The sequence below is a fragment of the Mus caroli genome, unplaced genomic scaffold (genome assembly GCF_978045245.1).
Source record: "Mus caroli unplaced genomic scaffold, Mus_caroli_1 scaffold_6, whole genome shotgun sequence".
In the NCBI taxonomy this organism is placed as follows: Eukaryota; Metazoa; Chordata; class Mammalia; order Rodentia; family Muridae; genus Mus; species Mus caroli.
In genome coordinates, this window is record NW_028227261.1 from 97,539,841 (window position 1) to 97,554,947 (window position 15,107).

Genomic DNA, 15,107 nt, shown 5'->3' on the forward strand with positions numbered 1-15,107 from the left:
CCATCTCTGGATGAACTTAGAACTCATGTTGCTGCCCTGACCATATTCTAGGCATGGTTTCCTCTCATTTAAGCTTCATTTCAGCAGTCTCACAGATTCCCTTACTCCCATATTTCTGACCCATCTCCTATCCCCCAGTCTCCTCTTTTTCTTGCCTTCTTTACTGCTTTAGGGGAACGAGGCTTTGGTCCTCATTCAGCCTCTGGTTCTCCTATCACCATAACTGTTCTCTGGCCTCCTCTTGGCAACCAGGCTATCTGTTTGCTCTGTGGCTTTTCCCGGGCTGCCAAACGATGCTGGAGTCGAGTGCCTGTATCATTTGTCTGCAAGCAGAGATCACAGGTTCAGCCAAGTCCAATCCTCCAAGCTGTGCATTGGGAGTGTGAGCTTCTCACTGATGCCTGGATGCCCCTTGGTTCATTTTCTGGTTCCTACCACAGACCTCTAGTTAAATGCACATGAATTCTGTCTAGCATCTGTGTATCTACAGAGGAGACTGAGGCCTTCTGCTCCAAACTCCTATGCTTCTTGCCCAGCACTTTCTAGCCTCTCTTTCTGTTTGTTTATCCTTACTCCATCCTTGGGTACAGGAATCAGCCTGCCTCTACATCTCTCTTCTGCAGCGCAGCCTATAGTTTCTTTCCAGTTGTTTCCTGAACACCACTGGCTTAGTTGGGGTTACTATTGCTGTGATGAAACACCAGACCAAAAGCAGGCTGGGGAGGAAAAGGTTTATTCCTGAGAACCGCTGTTGTCTTAATTTGGGTTTTATTGCTGTGAAGAGAAGCCATGACCAAGGCAACTCTTATAAAGGAAAACATTAATCATGGCTGGCTTACAGGTTCAGAGGTTCAGTCTGTTATCATCAAGGCAGGAAGCATGGCACCGTCCAGGCATGGTGCTAGAGAAGGAGCTGAGAGTTCTACATCTTGACCTGAAGGCAGTCAGAAGATTGTTTCCTAGACAGCTAGGAGGAGACTCAAAGCCCACCCCTACAGTGATATAAGTATATCACTTATATCCACTTATACAGTGATATAAGTATATCACTTATTCTCCAACAAGACCACACCTCCTAATAGTACCATTCCCTGGGTCAAGCATCTTCAAACCACCACATTCCACTCCCTGGCTCCCATAGGCTTGTTCAAGTGCATGAATCTGTGGGGGCCATACCTAGCCATAGAATAATGCAAAATTCATTTAGTACAACTTCAAAAGTCCCCATGGTCTATCACAGTCTCAACAGTGTTTAAAAGTCCAAAGTACAAGGTCTCTTCTGAGATTCATCCAGTCACTAAAGTATAATTACCTATAAAATTAAAATAAAAAAGCAGATTGCATACCTCTAATATTATGCAGGATATACATTACCATTCCAAAACAACATACTGAGGAAATCCTGGGCAAAACCAAAAGCCAGCTGGGCAAACTCCAAACTCTGCATCTCCATGTCTGATGTCCAACTCCGTTCTGCTTTGTTGACTGCAGCACAATTCTTTCTCTTTGGCTGGTTCCACTACCTTCTAGCAGCTTTCCTCAGTGGGTATCCCGTGGCTTTGGCATCTTGAACATCTTGGGGTCTCCAAGGCAACTTTAGTGTTACAGGTTCTTGTTCAAATGCCTGGGATCCACACATGGTCTTCTGGGCTCTTCCAAAGGACGTGGGTCACATCTCCAGCTTTGTCCTCTGTAGCACTCCAGCATCTGGTTGATTCCACTCTACTGCTGCTGCTGTTTCTGGTGGTCATCCTACAGTACTGGCATCTCTAATTCACTGTAGTCTTCTGCTGCAACTAGGCTTCATCAGTAGCCTCTCATTGGCTCCCTTTATGGTGCCAAGCCTCAACTTCCCTTCAGTCCTGGGCCATCAACTGCAACTGAGGCTGTACCTTACCAATGGTCTTCCCCGGTCTCTCACAGTGCCAAGCCTCAGCTGATCTCTGTGACTCTTTCATACCTTCAAAGCCAGTACTACCTGGTGACTCTTATATATTACCAAGTCCAGCTACAGCACAAGGTATAACCTTGGTTATCTATAGAACACAGCTTCTTTGTGCTTATAGAAAACATTTCCCAGATTTTCCTTCCAAACATTTTTTTTTCCTTCAGTGATGCTGGCTTCTTCTAAATCACTGCTAATCTCTTAGCTCCAGCTAACTAGAATCAGTTGTCCCAGTAACCCCTTCTACTCTTTACCTTAAAGCCAGAGCACTTGGCTGAAGCTGCCCAGTTCTACTGCTTATTGGGGTTTGAACATGACCTGCTTTTTGGTTTTTTTGTGTGTTTTTTTTTGGGGGGGGTTGTTTTGGTTTTTTGTTTGTTTGTTTGTTTGTTTGTTTGTTTGTTTTTTCGAGACAGGGTTTCCCTGTATAGCCCTGGCTGTCCTGGAACTCACTCTGTAGATCAGGCTGGCCTCGAACTTAGAAATCCGCCTGCCTCTGCCTCCCAAGTGCTGGGATTAAAGGTGTGTGCTACTACGCCCGGCATGGCCTGCTTTTCTATTACATCATTACTAGCTTTCTGTTTCCCAGTGGTTTTCTTCACTGCCTAAGCCATATTCTTCAGCAAAATATCACAAGAACAGTCTCTAGGTCTCATAATAAAATTCTTTTCTGAAACCTCTGGAGCCAGATTTTCACAGTTCATATTATCCTCAGGACCAATGTCTTCCATATTCCTACTAGGGTGGCCCATAAAGCCCCACTTAAACCATTCCATGGCTTCCCAAACCCAAAGTCCCCAAACCTACATTCCTCCAGACAAAAATATAGGTAGGCCTATCACAGCAACACCCCAGTCCCTGGTACCAACTTCTGTCTTAGTTTGGGTTTCATTGCTGTGAAGAGACACTATGACCAAGGCAACTCGTATAAAGGAAAACATTTAACTGGGGCTGGCTCAGAGGTTCAGTCTGTTATCAAGGCAGGAATCATAGCAGCATCCAGGCAGACATGGTGCTAGAGAAGTAGCTGAGAGTTCTATGTCTTGACCTGAAGACTGTTTGCTAGGCAGCTAGATGGATGGATGGTCTCAAAGCCCACTTCCACAGTGACACACTTCCTCCAACAAGGCCACACCTTCTAATCCTGCCACTTCCCCGGCCAAGCATATCCAAACCACTACATAAGGGTTTTTATTGCTGTGATGAAACATCAGACCAAAAGCAACCTGGAGAGGAAAGGGTTTATTTTGCTTATACTCCTATATAACAATTCATTGTCAAAAGTGTTCCGTAACACACACAGGGCAGGAACCTGGAGGCGGGAGCTGATGCACAGGCCATGGAGGGGTGCTGCTTACTGGCTTGCTCTCATGACTTGTTTAGCCTGCTTCTTATAGAACCCAGGACCACCTACCCAGAGATAGTACCACTCACAGTGGGCTGGACCCTCCCCAGCTGATCACTAATGAAGAAAACGCCTTACAGCCAGATCTTATGGAGGCATTTTCTCAAGTGAGGCTCTCTCCTCTCTGATGACGCTTGCTTGTGTCGAATGGACATAAACCTAGCCAGTACAACCACGTCCAGAGTTTCTCTGTGCTCAGCATCCTCTGACCACCCCAGCCTCTGACACTCCTGAGCCTTTCATTTCCCCAACGCTCATCTCTATCCAGCCTCAGGTGGGTGGTGCTTTTCATTAGCCCTGGAGCTGGAAGGGGTCCTGGGTTCTGACCCATCCGGTGGCCTTCAGATAACCAATCTCTTCTCTCTTGGCTTCAGTTTCCTCACCTGTAAAGTGAAGTTTGGGTCCCAAACCTAAGAACTCTTGGTCTTCATGGTCAGTGACAAGTGTGCAGGTGCATCTGCTCTGGGGTCTCCAGGGAGGAAGCCATCATTTTTTGTCATTAGAACCAAGGGCTTGTTGGCCTGCCATCAAGTCCTAGTCCTCAGGGGACCCCTCAATAAGCTTTTATCTTCCTGGAAAGCTTTGGATGTGACTGTTATGAAAGACTTTGCCATGCAGCCCTGCTGACTTGGCTGGCAGGCATTCCCATTATTGTGCCCTGTCACCGTGTAGCAGGAGAGATGTTCACAGCAGGTCCCAGGTGTCCTGCGCAGACGACATCTATAGGTGTCTTGGCTCTGCTGCTCCTGGAGACATTTCAGCATCTTACTCTACAGACACAAGGGACTTCCTGTAAGGCAAGTGTGGGATCCCCATCTGCTTTCAAGTCCAAGGATGTAAGAGATGTGCTGCTGCCTCCAGGGCCCTTCCTTTTACAAAGCCCCATCTTTGCTTTCTCAGCCAATTCTGTCATAGACTGGTCCTGATGGTGCCAGCTGCCGTTCGTGCCATTCTGTTGGGCCTCTCCCCCCACTGACGGGTCTCACTCCACTTAATTTCTGGATGTCCCTCTGTATCATCTTCACTCATGGTTCTTCAAATTCGTCCTGAATGTTTTTCCTCTCTGTGAACATGGGAGCTTATTGGCCTTTGCTGAAGCCCTGTTACACATCCTTGGGCTTTGTATTTGTAGATATAAACAAGCAGTTCTAGGGACATAGCCCAGCAGTCAAGAGCACTTCCTCCTCTTTCAGAGGACCAGGGTTTGGTCCCAGTTACCCACATGGCAGTGTGGCTCACCATTACCTGCCACTTCAGTTCTAGAAGATTCAGTGTTGTCCTCTGGTTTATAGTGCACCATGGACACCCCCTGTGGTGCTCATAATACATCCAGGCACTCACCATGCACATCAAAGAAATGCATCTTAAAACGTTAAATAGATCTTTCTGACTACATCCTAAGACTTATGACTGCCTCTTCTTTACTTGGGATCAAGGCACATACCCACTAGCAGCCCTGATGGGAGAGGCATTTGTATTTCTTTTCACCTGATGGAAAGCCTTTAGACCTTAGAGAATCATTTAGCAGCACAACTTAGGCATGAAACAGAAGTTTTCAGTCTCATGTATACATGTATATGTTCCTGTCCTGTACACTGTGATCTTGTCTGTGTGTGTGTGTGTGTGTGTGTGTGTGTGTGCGCGGTGGTGGGGGGGGGGGAATAAAAAAGTCAGGAGTCACAGGGGAGAAAAGGGTTAATCTTCTGGAACCCGGTTGTGGGTCTCTGGCGTAGTCTGTTTCATATTACAGTAGCAAGGTACCTGATGCAGGGTACTTTATAAAGCAAGCAAGTATATTTACCTCATAGTATTAGACATTGAAAGTCCAATATGGATGGCTTCTGAGAGGAGTCTTAATACATTGGAAAAACGGAAATTAGAAGTGGTTGGGTGCAGAAGAGGCCATGTGTGTGGGGTGGTCTGACTGTAACTACACAGAATTGATTCAGTCCCCAGAACTTAACCTGGGCAGTGGGACTCTGTAACCTAATTTCTTTTTACCAGGCCCGAGCCCATCCCTTAAAGGTTCAAGCACCTCAGCAGCACCACGCTGGGGACCAGGCTTCCAGCACACCAACTTTCTTCAGACCAGAGCAGTCTCTTCCCTCCTGTGGGACAGGGTGGGGGTGGGACACAAAGTCATCAGGGTGAGCGCACTGAGACGACGCAGCTCATTGGAAGCCTGCGGTGCGTATGCTGTCTGTGCGTATGCTGTCTGTGGCCGCTCAGCAGAGTCGGCCGAGATAGCTGCTGGGCATTACTGATGTTCACAGGGTCTAGGAGGTGCCATGGGAGGTATTTTTGGGAAGGAAGCAGCAACAGATGGGGCTCTGGGAAGAAGTGATTCATTGGAGAGTCTCCCCCGAATATCCACATCCCCACACAGCCTCTGACATGAGCATCCAAGGGTTGTGGTGGTAGGGCTTTGGCACAGTTTTGTGTACACCGATCTTGTATCTCCAGCTCCTTGAAAAGAGCCAAGCCTGGTTTCCATGGTACCCTGCCCAGCCCTGAGGCAACTGTCAAATCCTGTTGGCATCATCTATTTTTAGCAGTTGGTGCTGGGACCTCCAGTTTCCCTGTTTTGTATCCTAAAGGCAGGCCACCCAGGGACCTACTGTGCAGACCCACACTTGGGATCAGCTAGAGCTTGGGAGTGAGCTTACATAACCAAGCTCTCTGCAGAGAGCTGAGGCCTCTGCCTGAATCCCACCCCACCCCCAGGCCTTTGTGCTACCTGGTCATGGTTGCTGCTATTGACTGAGTCCCCCTCTGAGCTAGTGTTAAACTAAAGGCTTGCATGACTTCTGCTCAGCATTCATCATCCATCTGTAAAGCTGGCACAAAGCAAACCATCTTACACAGGGGGATTAATCTAAGACTCAGAAATCGGAAGACTTCTGTTGAGAGTCCTGTCCTAAAGTCTTGCTTTCCCTCTCCGGAAACTCCTGCCTCTCCTGTTGACACATCAGTGTCCATTCATACCCCTCCCGCACGTGTTGTATAGGACACGTGTGGCCCTGGAGTCCCCTCCACTGAACCCTTCCCAACCAGAATAGAGGTGTTTTTATGGCAGTACATTTTACAGCATGAGATTCAGGGAAGATGATTTTGTCCTTTCTTTCCAGCCACGCCATGTGTTGTTTTTCCTGTTCTTTGCGGCTTTGAGTCTGGCAGGTGAGAGTCAGGTCTGTGCAGCAGACTTAACACACAGTTGTGGAGGCTGCTGGAGATACTGCAGTGCCCCTGGCTTCCTGCTGGCCCTGTCTCAGAAGGTCATTACCTGCACCTGTGCCTCATGCCGCTGCAGGTGTGATTGTAAGAAAAAGGAGCAGGGCTGGCTGGAGCCCAGGGGCAAAGGAGTCACCCAACACGCACAAGGGTTTAAGCCCCGACATTTACGAAAAAGAAGAAAGAAAGAGATGTATAAATGTGGTCTGTGGCTGTCTGTGTAACTTTGCAGACCGTCATTGAGCCTTCAAGACTTTTTAGGGGCTAGCACGTGGTGAGAAAGACTCGTGGCCTCGTACCAGAAGGGTACAAAGCAGGTAGGGAGCTCTGGTCTTCCACCTCTACCCGTGGTGGGACAGAGAAGAGTCATGTGGTCTGAGGAAGTACAGCAGGCTTCCAGTAGCCCATCTGTGGATATCAGCAGCGAGGAGCAGGGAGACGCTACCTGTCGGGGGAAGACTTAGGCTGATCCCCAAGGCAACCTCCAGTCATGCTGTGAGCTTTATGGGCTTCACTCTGGATGAAGAGGATGGGTGATCCCCTCCTGCATGTAGGTGGTAGGTGCTTGCTATCAGGTTGGGTTGTTATGGGCCTTGGGTTGGGGACACTGACACCAACAACAGTGAGTTTGAATCCCACCACAGCCTTTTCACTCTCCTATCCCCAGACCTGAACCCCAAGTGTTCTTTCCGTCCCTTATTGTCATGGCTGTGATTTCCTCTTCAGATCCCTCCTGGCTCTGACTTCAAGGCAAATTAGATATTCCTTTATAAGCCTAGGAAATTTCTAGGTACTAGACCTTGAGTCGCATAACTTAGCCTTCATAGCTCCATGGACAGAGATTTTAGACTTGCCTTAACCTCTGAGCTTCAGTGCTTCCCACGAGGACCCGGTCCATCAAGTTCCTACAGCCAGCCTATGCCGGTAGTACTTGTAGAACTGATGTTCTGGTAGCACAGATGGGCTCTGCCAGGATCACATCCCACACCTTGATCTATGGAAAGGGCTTTGCCAGATGGACTGGGATGACAGATTCAGACAGGAAATCACCTTGCCAACGCCCACGGGAGAGCTGGGGTTCGATGTCTTGCCATTTGAACTCAAAAGCATGCACCCGTCTGCCTGCGGTGACTGGTTTAATGGTCTGTGGAGGAGCTTAGCGGCTGTGTGCCTTGGCCTTCAATGATGGATGGTCTGCTTTATTTAGCTAAGATGCAGGTAGGTGAACATGCCAGACGGCGGTCTTGCGACTGCCGGATACGGCTCTCAGAGATGTTCATGGCATACGGTTTTCTGAGTGCCAGGTCTTTTGTTGCTCTGGTATTCAAGCCACAGGGAGGGGGATTCTTGTGGGATGCCGTACCAGTGATCAGCACCTGCTAAGCCTTTGCAGCTGCGAGGAAAGCCCGGTCATTTTTGAGCTGGTTGGACACAAGATAAGCTTTATCATCTCTGCTTCAGGATCACAGATAGATTTCTTGTCAGCTCTGATGGAGCCACCAGCCCTTGTTCTGAAAAATCCCCTGGGTCAAGGAGCTTAGACGACTGATTTCACTTTGACTCCTTTTTCAGCTGCAGATATTTTATGGACTCTGTCTTGGCAAGCCCTGCTTTAGATGCAAAGGATGAAGCCTCCATGAAGATAGATAAAGGGAACCCCATTAGCAGTGTGGCCCCAGGGCGGAGCTGGCTGCTGCCCATATGAGCATCTGGCAACTGTCCCCTTTACATTAGCCCCAGGTGTGGACATTTGGCCATCTCACCTCTTGGACTAACCCATAAACCCTGGAGTTGCTTGAGATTTTGTAGAGCTCACATAGAGCTGAAGACATTTTAAGATCCACAGGACATCCTCCTGTAGAGGAGAGTATGGAAGAGTAAGTAGTAAGTACTGAACGGCACACTCGGCGCATCTGTGAAACCAATGCTTTCTTTTTTTTGGGGGGGGGGGGTTGGTTTTTTTTTCGAGACAGGGTTTCTCTTTATAGCTCTGGCTGTCCTGGAGCTCACTTTGTAGACCAGGCTGGCCTCGAACTCAGAAATCCGCCTGCCTCTGCCTCCCGAGTGCTGGGATTAAAGGCGTGCGCCACCACGCCCGGCTGAAACCAATGCTTTCAGATGGGGCTGGTGGGTCTTGTATGACCCCTGGGTGTCAGCTTCGTTCATTTAGTTCTTCCAGCATTGTCAGGTGCAGTCGGAACTGAAACTTGGGCCAAGGAAACCACACAAGTTGGACTTGGATCGAGATGAGAGCTTAACAGTAGAGGGATTTTTCAAGATGGGCATGAACTTGATCTACTCAGCCTAATGGTAAGGAAACAGGAGAAAGAAAGGAATGGGTTCCTTTAAGCTGTGGGTGTCTGGAGCTGCTGAGACTAGAAGGCTGGCTGTGGGAGAACTTGATGTGCCTGGGAATGGTGAATTCATTAAGTACAGGTTTGGTCATAGACGTTAGCGTGGTGCTTGGCAGGAACATAAGTATGCTCCTGTCCTCTCTGTGGCTGTCCTTCCCAGAATGAGCTTATTGGAGGTTTTCCTGCATGGCTAAGGGCAATGGTGAGGTCTAATTCTTGTTCTTCAAATTCCTAATCAAAATTGCCTAGCTCGGAGCCAAGGATGTAGGATAGGTGTTGGCATGGTTATCTAGGCTGCAGGAAGCTCTAGGCTGGGTGTGGTAGTGGGTACCTGTATTGCTAGCACTCAGGAGATGCAAGTAAGGTGATCACAAGTTCGTGGTCATCCTTGGCTACCAAGGGAGTTTGAGGCCAGCCTGGAATACATGAGAGCCTGTCTCAGAACATGAAATAAACATACCTAGTAGTAGGCAAGCAGTGAATAAATCAAAAAAAGGATAATCGTCCCACACTGGATAATAATCTTGTTAAAGTAAATGGCTGTTCAGAAAGGTGAAAGAAAATGACATGCAAGTCCCTACTCCCCCCTCCCCCCTCCCCCCAAAATCCCCTATAAATATTTCTGGGCATACCTTGATAGAAAATAATAATTTTCTGTAAACAGGATCCTACCTGATTTCTTATTCCTACCTTAACATTGTGCTCTTGTCACACCGGTAAATATCAGCCTACATCCTTTTAAAATAGTAATGCATTTCACAGAGGAGCCATTTTTGAATCTGTCTTTGTTGATGGACATTTAGGTCATTGCCAATTCAAAGCTATAAACAATGAGATGTAGCATCCCAGCCATGGTGCCTTAGAGATAGGCGCCCTGCTGTGGCGATCCGCTTTTGTTACCCAGACTAGGCAGTGTAGAGATGACAGAGGCCCACATTCTCCTCTCCTTAGCACAGTGTGCACGCTTATTGTGTTCTAATTCATCTGTTATGTGCTTTTTTGTGTTTCCACCCCTCCCTCCTCCCACACAGTCCTCTTGGGCTTTGTGGTTAGGTGTGGAGTACACTGTGCTCATTCAGCCCCGCCCTTTCTCATTAGTAACATGTGCACAGTGGTGATTGCTTCTGCCAGTCCCAGGTAGTCAGCAGAATTAGCCTCTGTTTCGGAATAGCTGGAGAGAAACCTACTTTGCCTGTTCCATTCCAATTCTTTTTATAGCAGTGGAGCTCCGATATGCATTGAGTTAGTTACAGTGATAGTGAACATGTCTATCCCCCTTTTGAAAAACAGTTCACACTTTGGGTTTGGGGAGATGGCTCAGCAGTTAAGAGCACTGGCTGCCTTTCCAGAGGACTTCAGTCGCGTGGCACCACATGCTCAGAACCATCTGCAGCCTCAGTTCCGGGGGCTCCCACAGCCTCTTCTAGCCTCCTTGGGCACCAAGTACACACATGGTTCACAGATGTAAATACAAGCAGAACACACACACACACACATATATAAAATAAAAATTTTCTGAAAGTCACACCTACTATTTCTCAATCCAGGAAGAGCATGCTAAGTACCACACCTGGCCCCTCTCACAGAAAGCAGAAGCCCTCAGCCACGTGGTCCCTCTTGGGTAGGGTTTGGTCTAAGAGACTCACAGTACAGATAGCCCCTGATTCATGAAAGCTAGGCTTTATGATGCTGCAGGAATGATAGGCGCTCAGTAGCGACGAGACTTCAGATGGTGATTTTTCACCTTTCCAGGTTGCTGATTGCTAGTGCTTTTCTGTCTTGAGACCCCCAAGGATAACCACGTAATCACAGGCATAAATAGCTAACGCTCTGGGGCCTGCTGGGTAGCCAGGCAGCACATGCAGGCCAGAGGGATTAAATGCATCTTTAATTTACAGTGTTTTCTCTTTTGGATGGGCTTACCTGGGCGATGTTTCTCTATAGTGTTCTCATATGTAGCTTCCTATAGAAGTTAGACTACTGAGCATGTCAACAATTTTAACATAAATGTTTACATGAGAGAAATGGCTTTGTAACCTCCTTAGGCAGATAGAACTAGGTTTTCTGGTAAATAAGAGGAGCATCTGAAATGTCCTCCCTGGCCACAGCGGAGCCATCTGCCTCTTCCCATCAGGGGTGGGGGTTCAGGAGTGTAAAAGAATGAAGGAGGCCAGGGACTTTGTTTTCCTGATGTCAGGGTTGAGGGTGTTAGAACCACAGGCTGGTACGTAATCAGAGTTTAGCACAGAGTTTGTAGTTTTAGCTAGATCAGTGGAGACCTGGAATCACCGGGGAAGAGCGGTTATAAAGCCCCAGGAACTCAGAATGTTTAGAAGGGCCTTTCATTCAGATCAATTTCTTAGGGGTCTTAAAAGCTTTCTGACCTCTTTTAAAAAAAACCTTGGGAAACTTTGGTTAATAGAAAAATACACTTACATGCAAAGCAAATTATTTGTTTTTCTTTTTCTATTTACATGTGGTATATATGTGTATGTATGTACGTATGTATGTTTGCATATATGTGGGCACACATGGAGGGTTGATATCGCTTTGATACCTCACTCCTTGAGGCAGGGTCTCTCAATCAAATCCAGAGCTCACTGATACTGGTAATCTCATCAGGGGGTTCACTCTGGGAATCCTCTCTCTGTCTTCCTAAACTGGGATTGCAGGTAGCCATTAACACCTGCCTGCCTTTTCTATAGGTTCTGGGGACCCAAACTCTGATCCCCTGGAGCAAACACTTTAAATGTTCATTTATTTCCATTTAATCTGTATGATGTTTTGCCTGAATCTGTATGCCATAAACCATGTGAGTACACCATGCACGGAGGTCAGAAGAGGGTGTTGGATCCCCCAGAATTGGAGTTACAGATGGGTGTAACCCCTGTGGGTGCTGAGACTCTAACCTGGGTTCTCAGGAAGAGCAAGCAACTGGTGCTCCTGCTGAGCCATGGTCTCTTCCGCCTCACTGCAAGGCAAGCATTATCTACACATTGAACAATTTCCCCAGCTTGAGCGAAGACTTTTTTCCCCCATTAATTTATTTATTCTTTTTACATCCCAATCACAGCCTCCCCTTCTTCTCTGAGAAGGAGGCAGTCCTCACTGGGTACCAACCCACCCTGGCACATCAAGTCACTGCAGGATAGGCACATCCTCCCCCACTGAGACCAGACAGAGCAACCCAGTTAGGGGAACAGGAGCCACAGGCAGGCAACAGAGTCAGAGACAGCCCCTGCTCCAGTTGTTGGGGGACCTGCATATCTGCTGCATATGTGGGTGGGGTGGGGCTAGGCCCAGCCTTTGTATGTTCTTTGGTTGGTGGTTCAGTCTCTGGGTCCAGGTTAGTTGACTCTGTTGGTCTTCTGTGGAGTCTCCATCTGCTTCAGGTTCCTCAGCCCTCCCCTCAGCTCTTCTACAAGACTTCCCGAGCTCCATCCAATGTTTATTCTAACGTTTCACCTAAACTTCAGGATTTGCAGTTGTATGAAGGAGAACTTTACCATTATTATTATTATTATTATTACTTGGTTATTGTTTTAACATGGATGTAAAGAGACACAAGTATTTGTGAAATTGACAAGGGACAGATCGTAATCACTATTCCGGGTTTTTCGGTTTAATATCTAAAAGGAAAAGCTTCGGTCCAGGCACGGTGGTGCACACTTTTAATCCCTGGAGATGAGAATCAAGCAGAATTTTGGTTCAAGCCACCCTGGTACAGAAATACTTTTAGGTAAAGAGCAGCATAGGTACGGGCAACATGTGACACACCTTTCATCCCAGCTTTATGTCTCTGTGTCTGTTTTGGTCAGCCACTGGGTAGCGCCTCTCAGAAAACAGTTATGCGAGGCTCCTATCTGCAAGCATAGCAGAGTATCATTAATAGTGTCAGGGATTGATTCTTGCCCCTAGGATGGGTCTCAAGTTGGCCCAGTCATTGGTGATCAAAGACTTTTTAAACATATACCTATTTTATTTTTATATGTATGAGTGTTTGCCTGCATGTATGTATGTGTGCCATGTGCAATATGTGTCTGGTGCCTACAGAGTCCAGAAGAGGGCATCAGGTCTCCCTTAGAAGCTGGTGATGTAGTGCTGCCATGTGGGTGCTGAGAACTGAGTCTGGGTTCCTAACTGCTGAGCCAGCTCCCCATCCTGAGCAAAGGAGTTTCCAGTATCATACCTAGCAGTTTGCAGATCTCCAGTGAGGAATTCAAGATCTGACTCAAGTCTCAGGGCTTTGTGAGTACACCCAGGTTTGTAGAGGAGAGGAACTCCAGGGGTGCATACTTGGTTCCTAAAGAAACACTGTCTTTCTTTCAGCACTGGCTGGATCACTCGAAACCCATAAAGAAACAGATGAAAGGTAAGACACAGACTCCACTCTATTCATGCCTTTTTTTCCCTTTTGTAAAAAAAAAAAAAAAACAACTGACAGTAAACTGCTTTGTCAAGATTTCTGAGATCTTTTGATTGGTAAATAGATCCAGTGTTAAATGGGTGGTTTTTACTTCCTGTAAACTGACCAAAAAGTAGAGCTTTAAAATTGAATGAGTACTTTGGGTAGATATTAAAACCCACCTGTGCTCTCATTTCAAATCAGACACCCCTGCCAATGAGAGCTGACTAATGTTCTATTCAGAAACCTGTCGCCCCCTTTGCTCACTGCCAAGTAAGTTTCAAAGCAGATTCAGGATGGGGAGTAGGAAGCAGGAAGGCTCCAGCTCATTCCTTACAGGTGTGGTAACCATGGTTTTCTAATGCTGTTTATGCTTAGATCATTTGGAGATCATATCCTCTTAAAAGTACCTTACGGTGTTTTTTGCGGTATCTGTACACGCAGAGCACTTTGCTCCTGTGTCACACTAGCCTCCAGCCCACTTTGTACTTGGTAGAATGTGGATGCCAGTTTGGAGTAATCCCGTCAGAGATAAGAGGGGAACGCCGGCTGTTTGTAACCCACCCAGGCAGGGTTTCCTGCCAGATGAGGTCCCCAGCTAAATCTTCCCAGGAAACCTACAAGTTTGGTCCCATCTTTGCAACTCCAGACGGAGCAGTGAGCTTGCTGTCAGTGGGATGTGTTTCCTTTTGTCTGATGGGGGACAGACATCTTGACCTTTCTGTCTCCAAATGTTCAGTGGGACCTGCCTATGCCTTGCACTTTCGAGTCAAATACTATTCTTCGGAACCAAACAACCTTCGAGAGGAATTTACAAGGTAGGAGACAGCAGAGAGGAGTCTGTCCAGTAGCCCCTGCCTCGGCCAGTTTGGGGGAATCCACTCAGTCAGGGGGTTGATCTTTTTGGTCCTCTGTTTCTAAGCAGAAGTTACTCGCATTTTCTCTGGGCTCCTCTACCCTATTAAAAATCCACAAGTCTGGTTAATTTGGTATTTTTCATATGAACCAAATTATACGAATTTTCTTGGACCTTGGGAAGTGGTAGGCTCATCTTTGGCGTTTTGTCTTCGTCTCCATGACCACCAACAAAAGCAGATACCGGGAGAAGGTTCCTTAGTCAGGAATTGCCTCCTCTTCCTCTTCTTCCTCCTCCTCCTCCTTTTCCTCTTTCCTTCCTTTTCCTTCTTTTTTTTGAAGTTTTGCAAGACATTCTGATTGTTCCAATTAGAGGAACCCCTCACATAAGCAGCTCTGTCACCAAAGACTTTGTTAGGACCCACTTATATCTCTTAGCCCCACTGGTGATTTTTATGTTATTTTTATGTTGCGAGTGCCTGTGTTTACTTCTTGAATTTTAGAATCAGTATAGAAGAAAGGGAGAATGTAAACAGGGGTTGGGATACGGAGCTTCCCTTCCATCTGTGGAATACTTTATGGAGTTCTTGATATCCCTGGAGTGTCCTTGTCACCGATTTTTCATGTGCTGTATTGTAGCGGTGACTTGCACATTGATGGGTGGTCTACATTGATGGCCAGCAACTTGGAGAGGAGTGACATTTGAAAGTTATTACTCACGCCCATGACAAGGCCTTTGGGGCTTTTCCTCCAGGGTTTCTCCATGGGAGCCACATGGCCACCATGCCATAGTTGGTGTGACTATACATATCAGCATACTAAATTTGAGAAGTTATACTTTAGGATCTGCTGAGAGGCAGAACCTTCTGGAATGAGAGAGAACCTTTAGCCTTCCTGCCCACTTTGATTTCT

At 47.1% G+C, this 15,107-nt stretch overlaps 1 protein-coding gene across 5 annotated transcripts in view; it reads left to right on the forward strand.

Moving 5' to 3' along the window:
• The window catches only part of Epb41l4b (erythrocyte membrane protein band 4.1 like 4B), a 147,545-nt gene that overhangs the window by 40,840 nt on the left and 91,598 nt on the right, over positions 1–15,107 (forward strand). For all 5 annotated transcript variants that reach the window (XM_029475977.2, XM_021160258.3, XM_029475978.2 and 2 more), the window contains exons 3-4: positions 13,265–13,307; positions 14,080–14,158. In XM_029475977.2, coding sequence (XP_029331837.1) covers positions 13,265–13,307; positions 14,080–14,158 — 122 coding nt within the window. The remainder of the gene's footprint in view (positions 1–13,264; positions 13,308–14,079; positions 14,159–15,107) is intronic.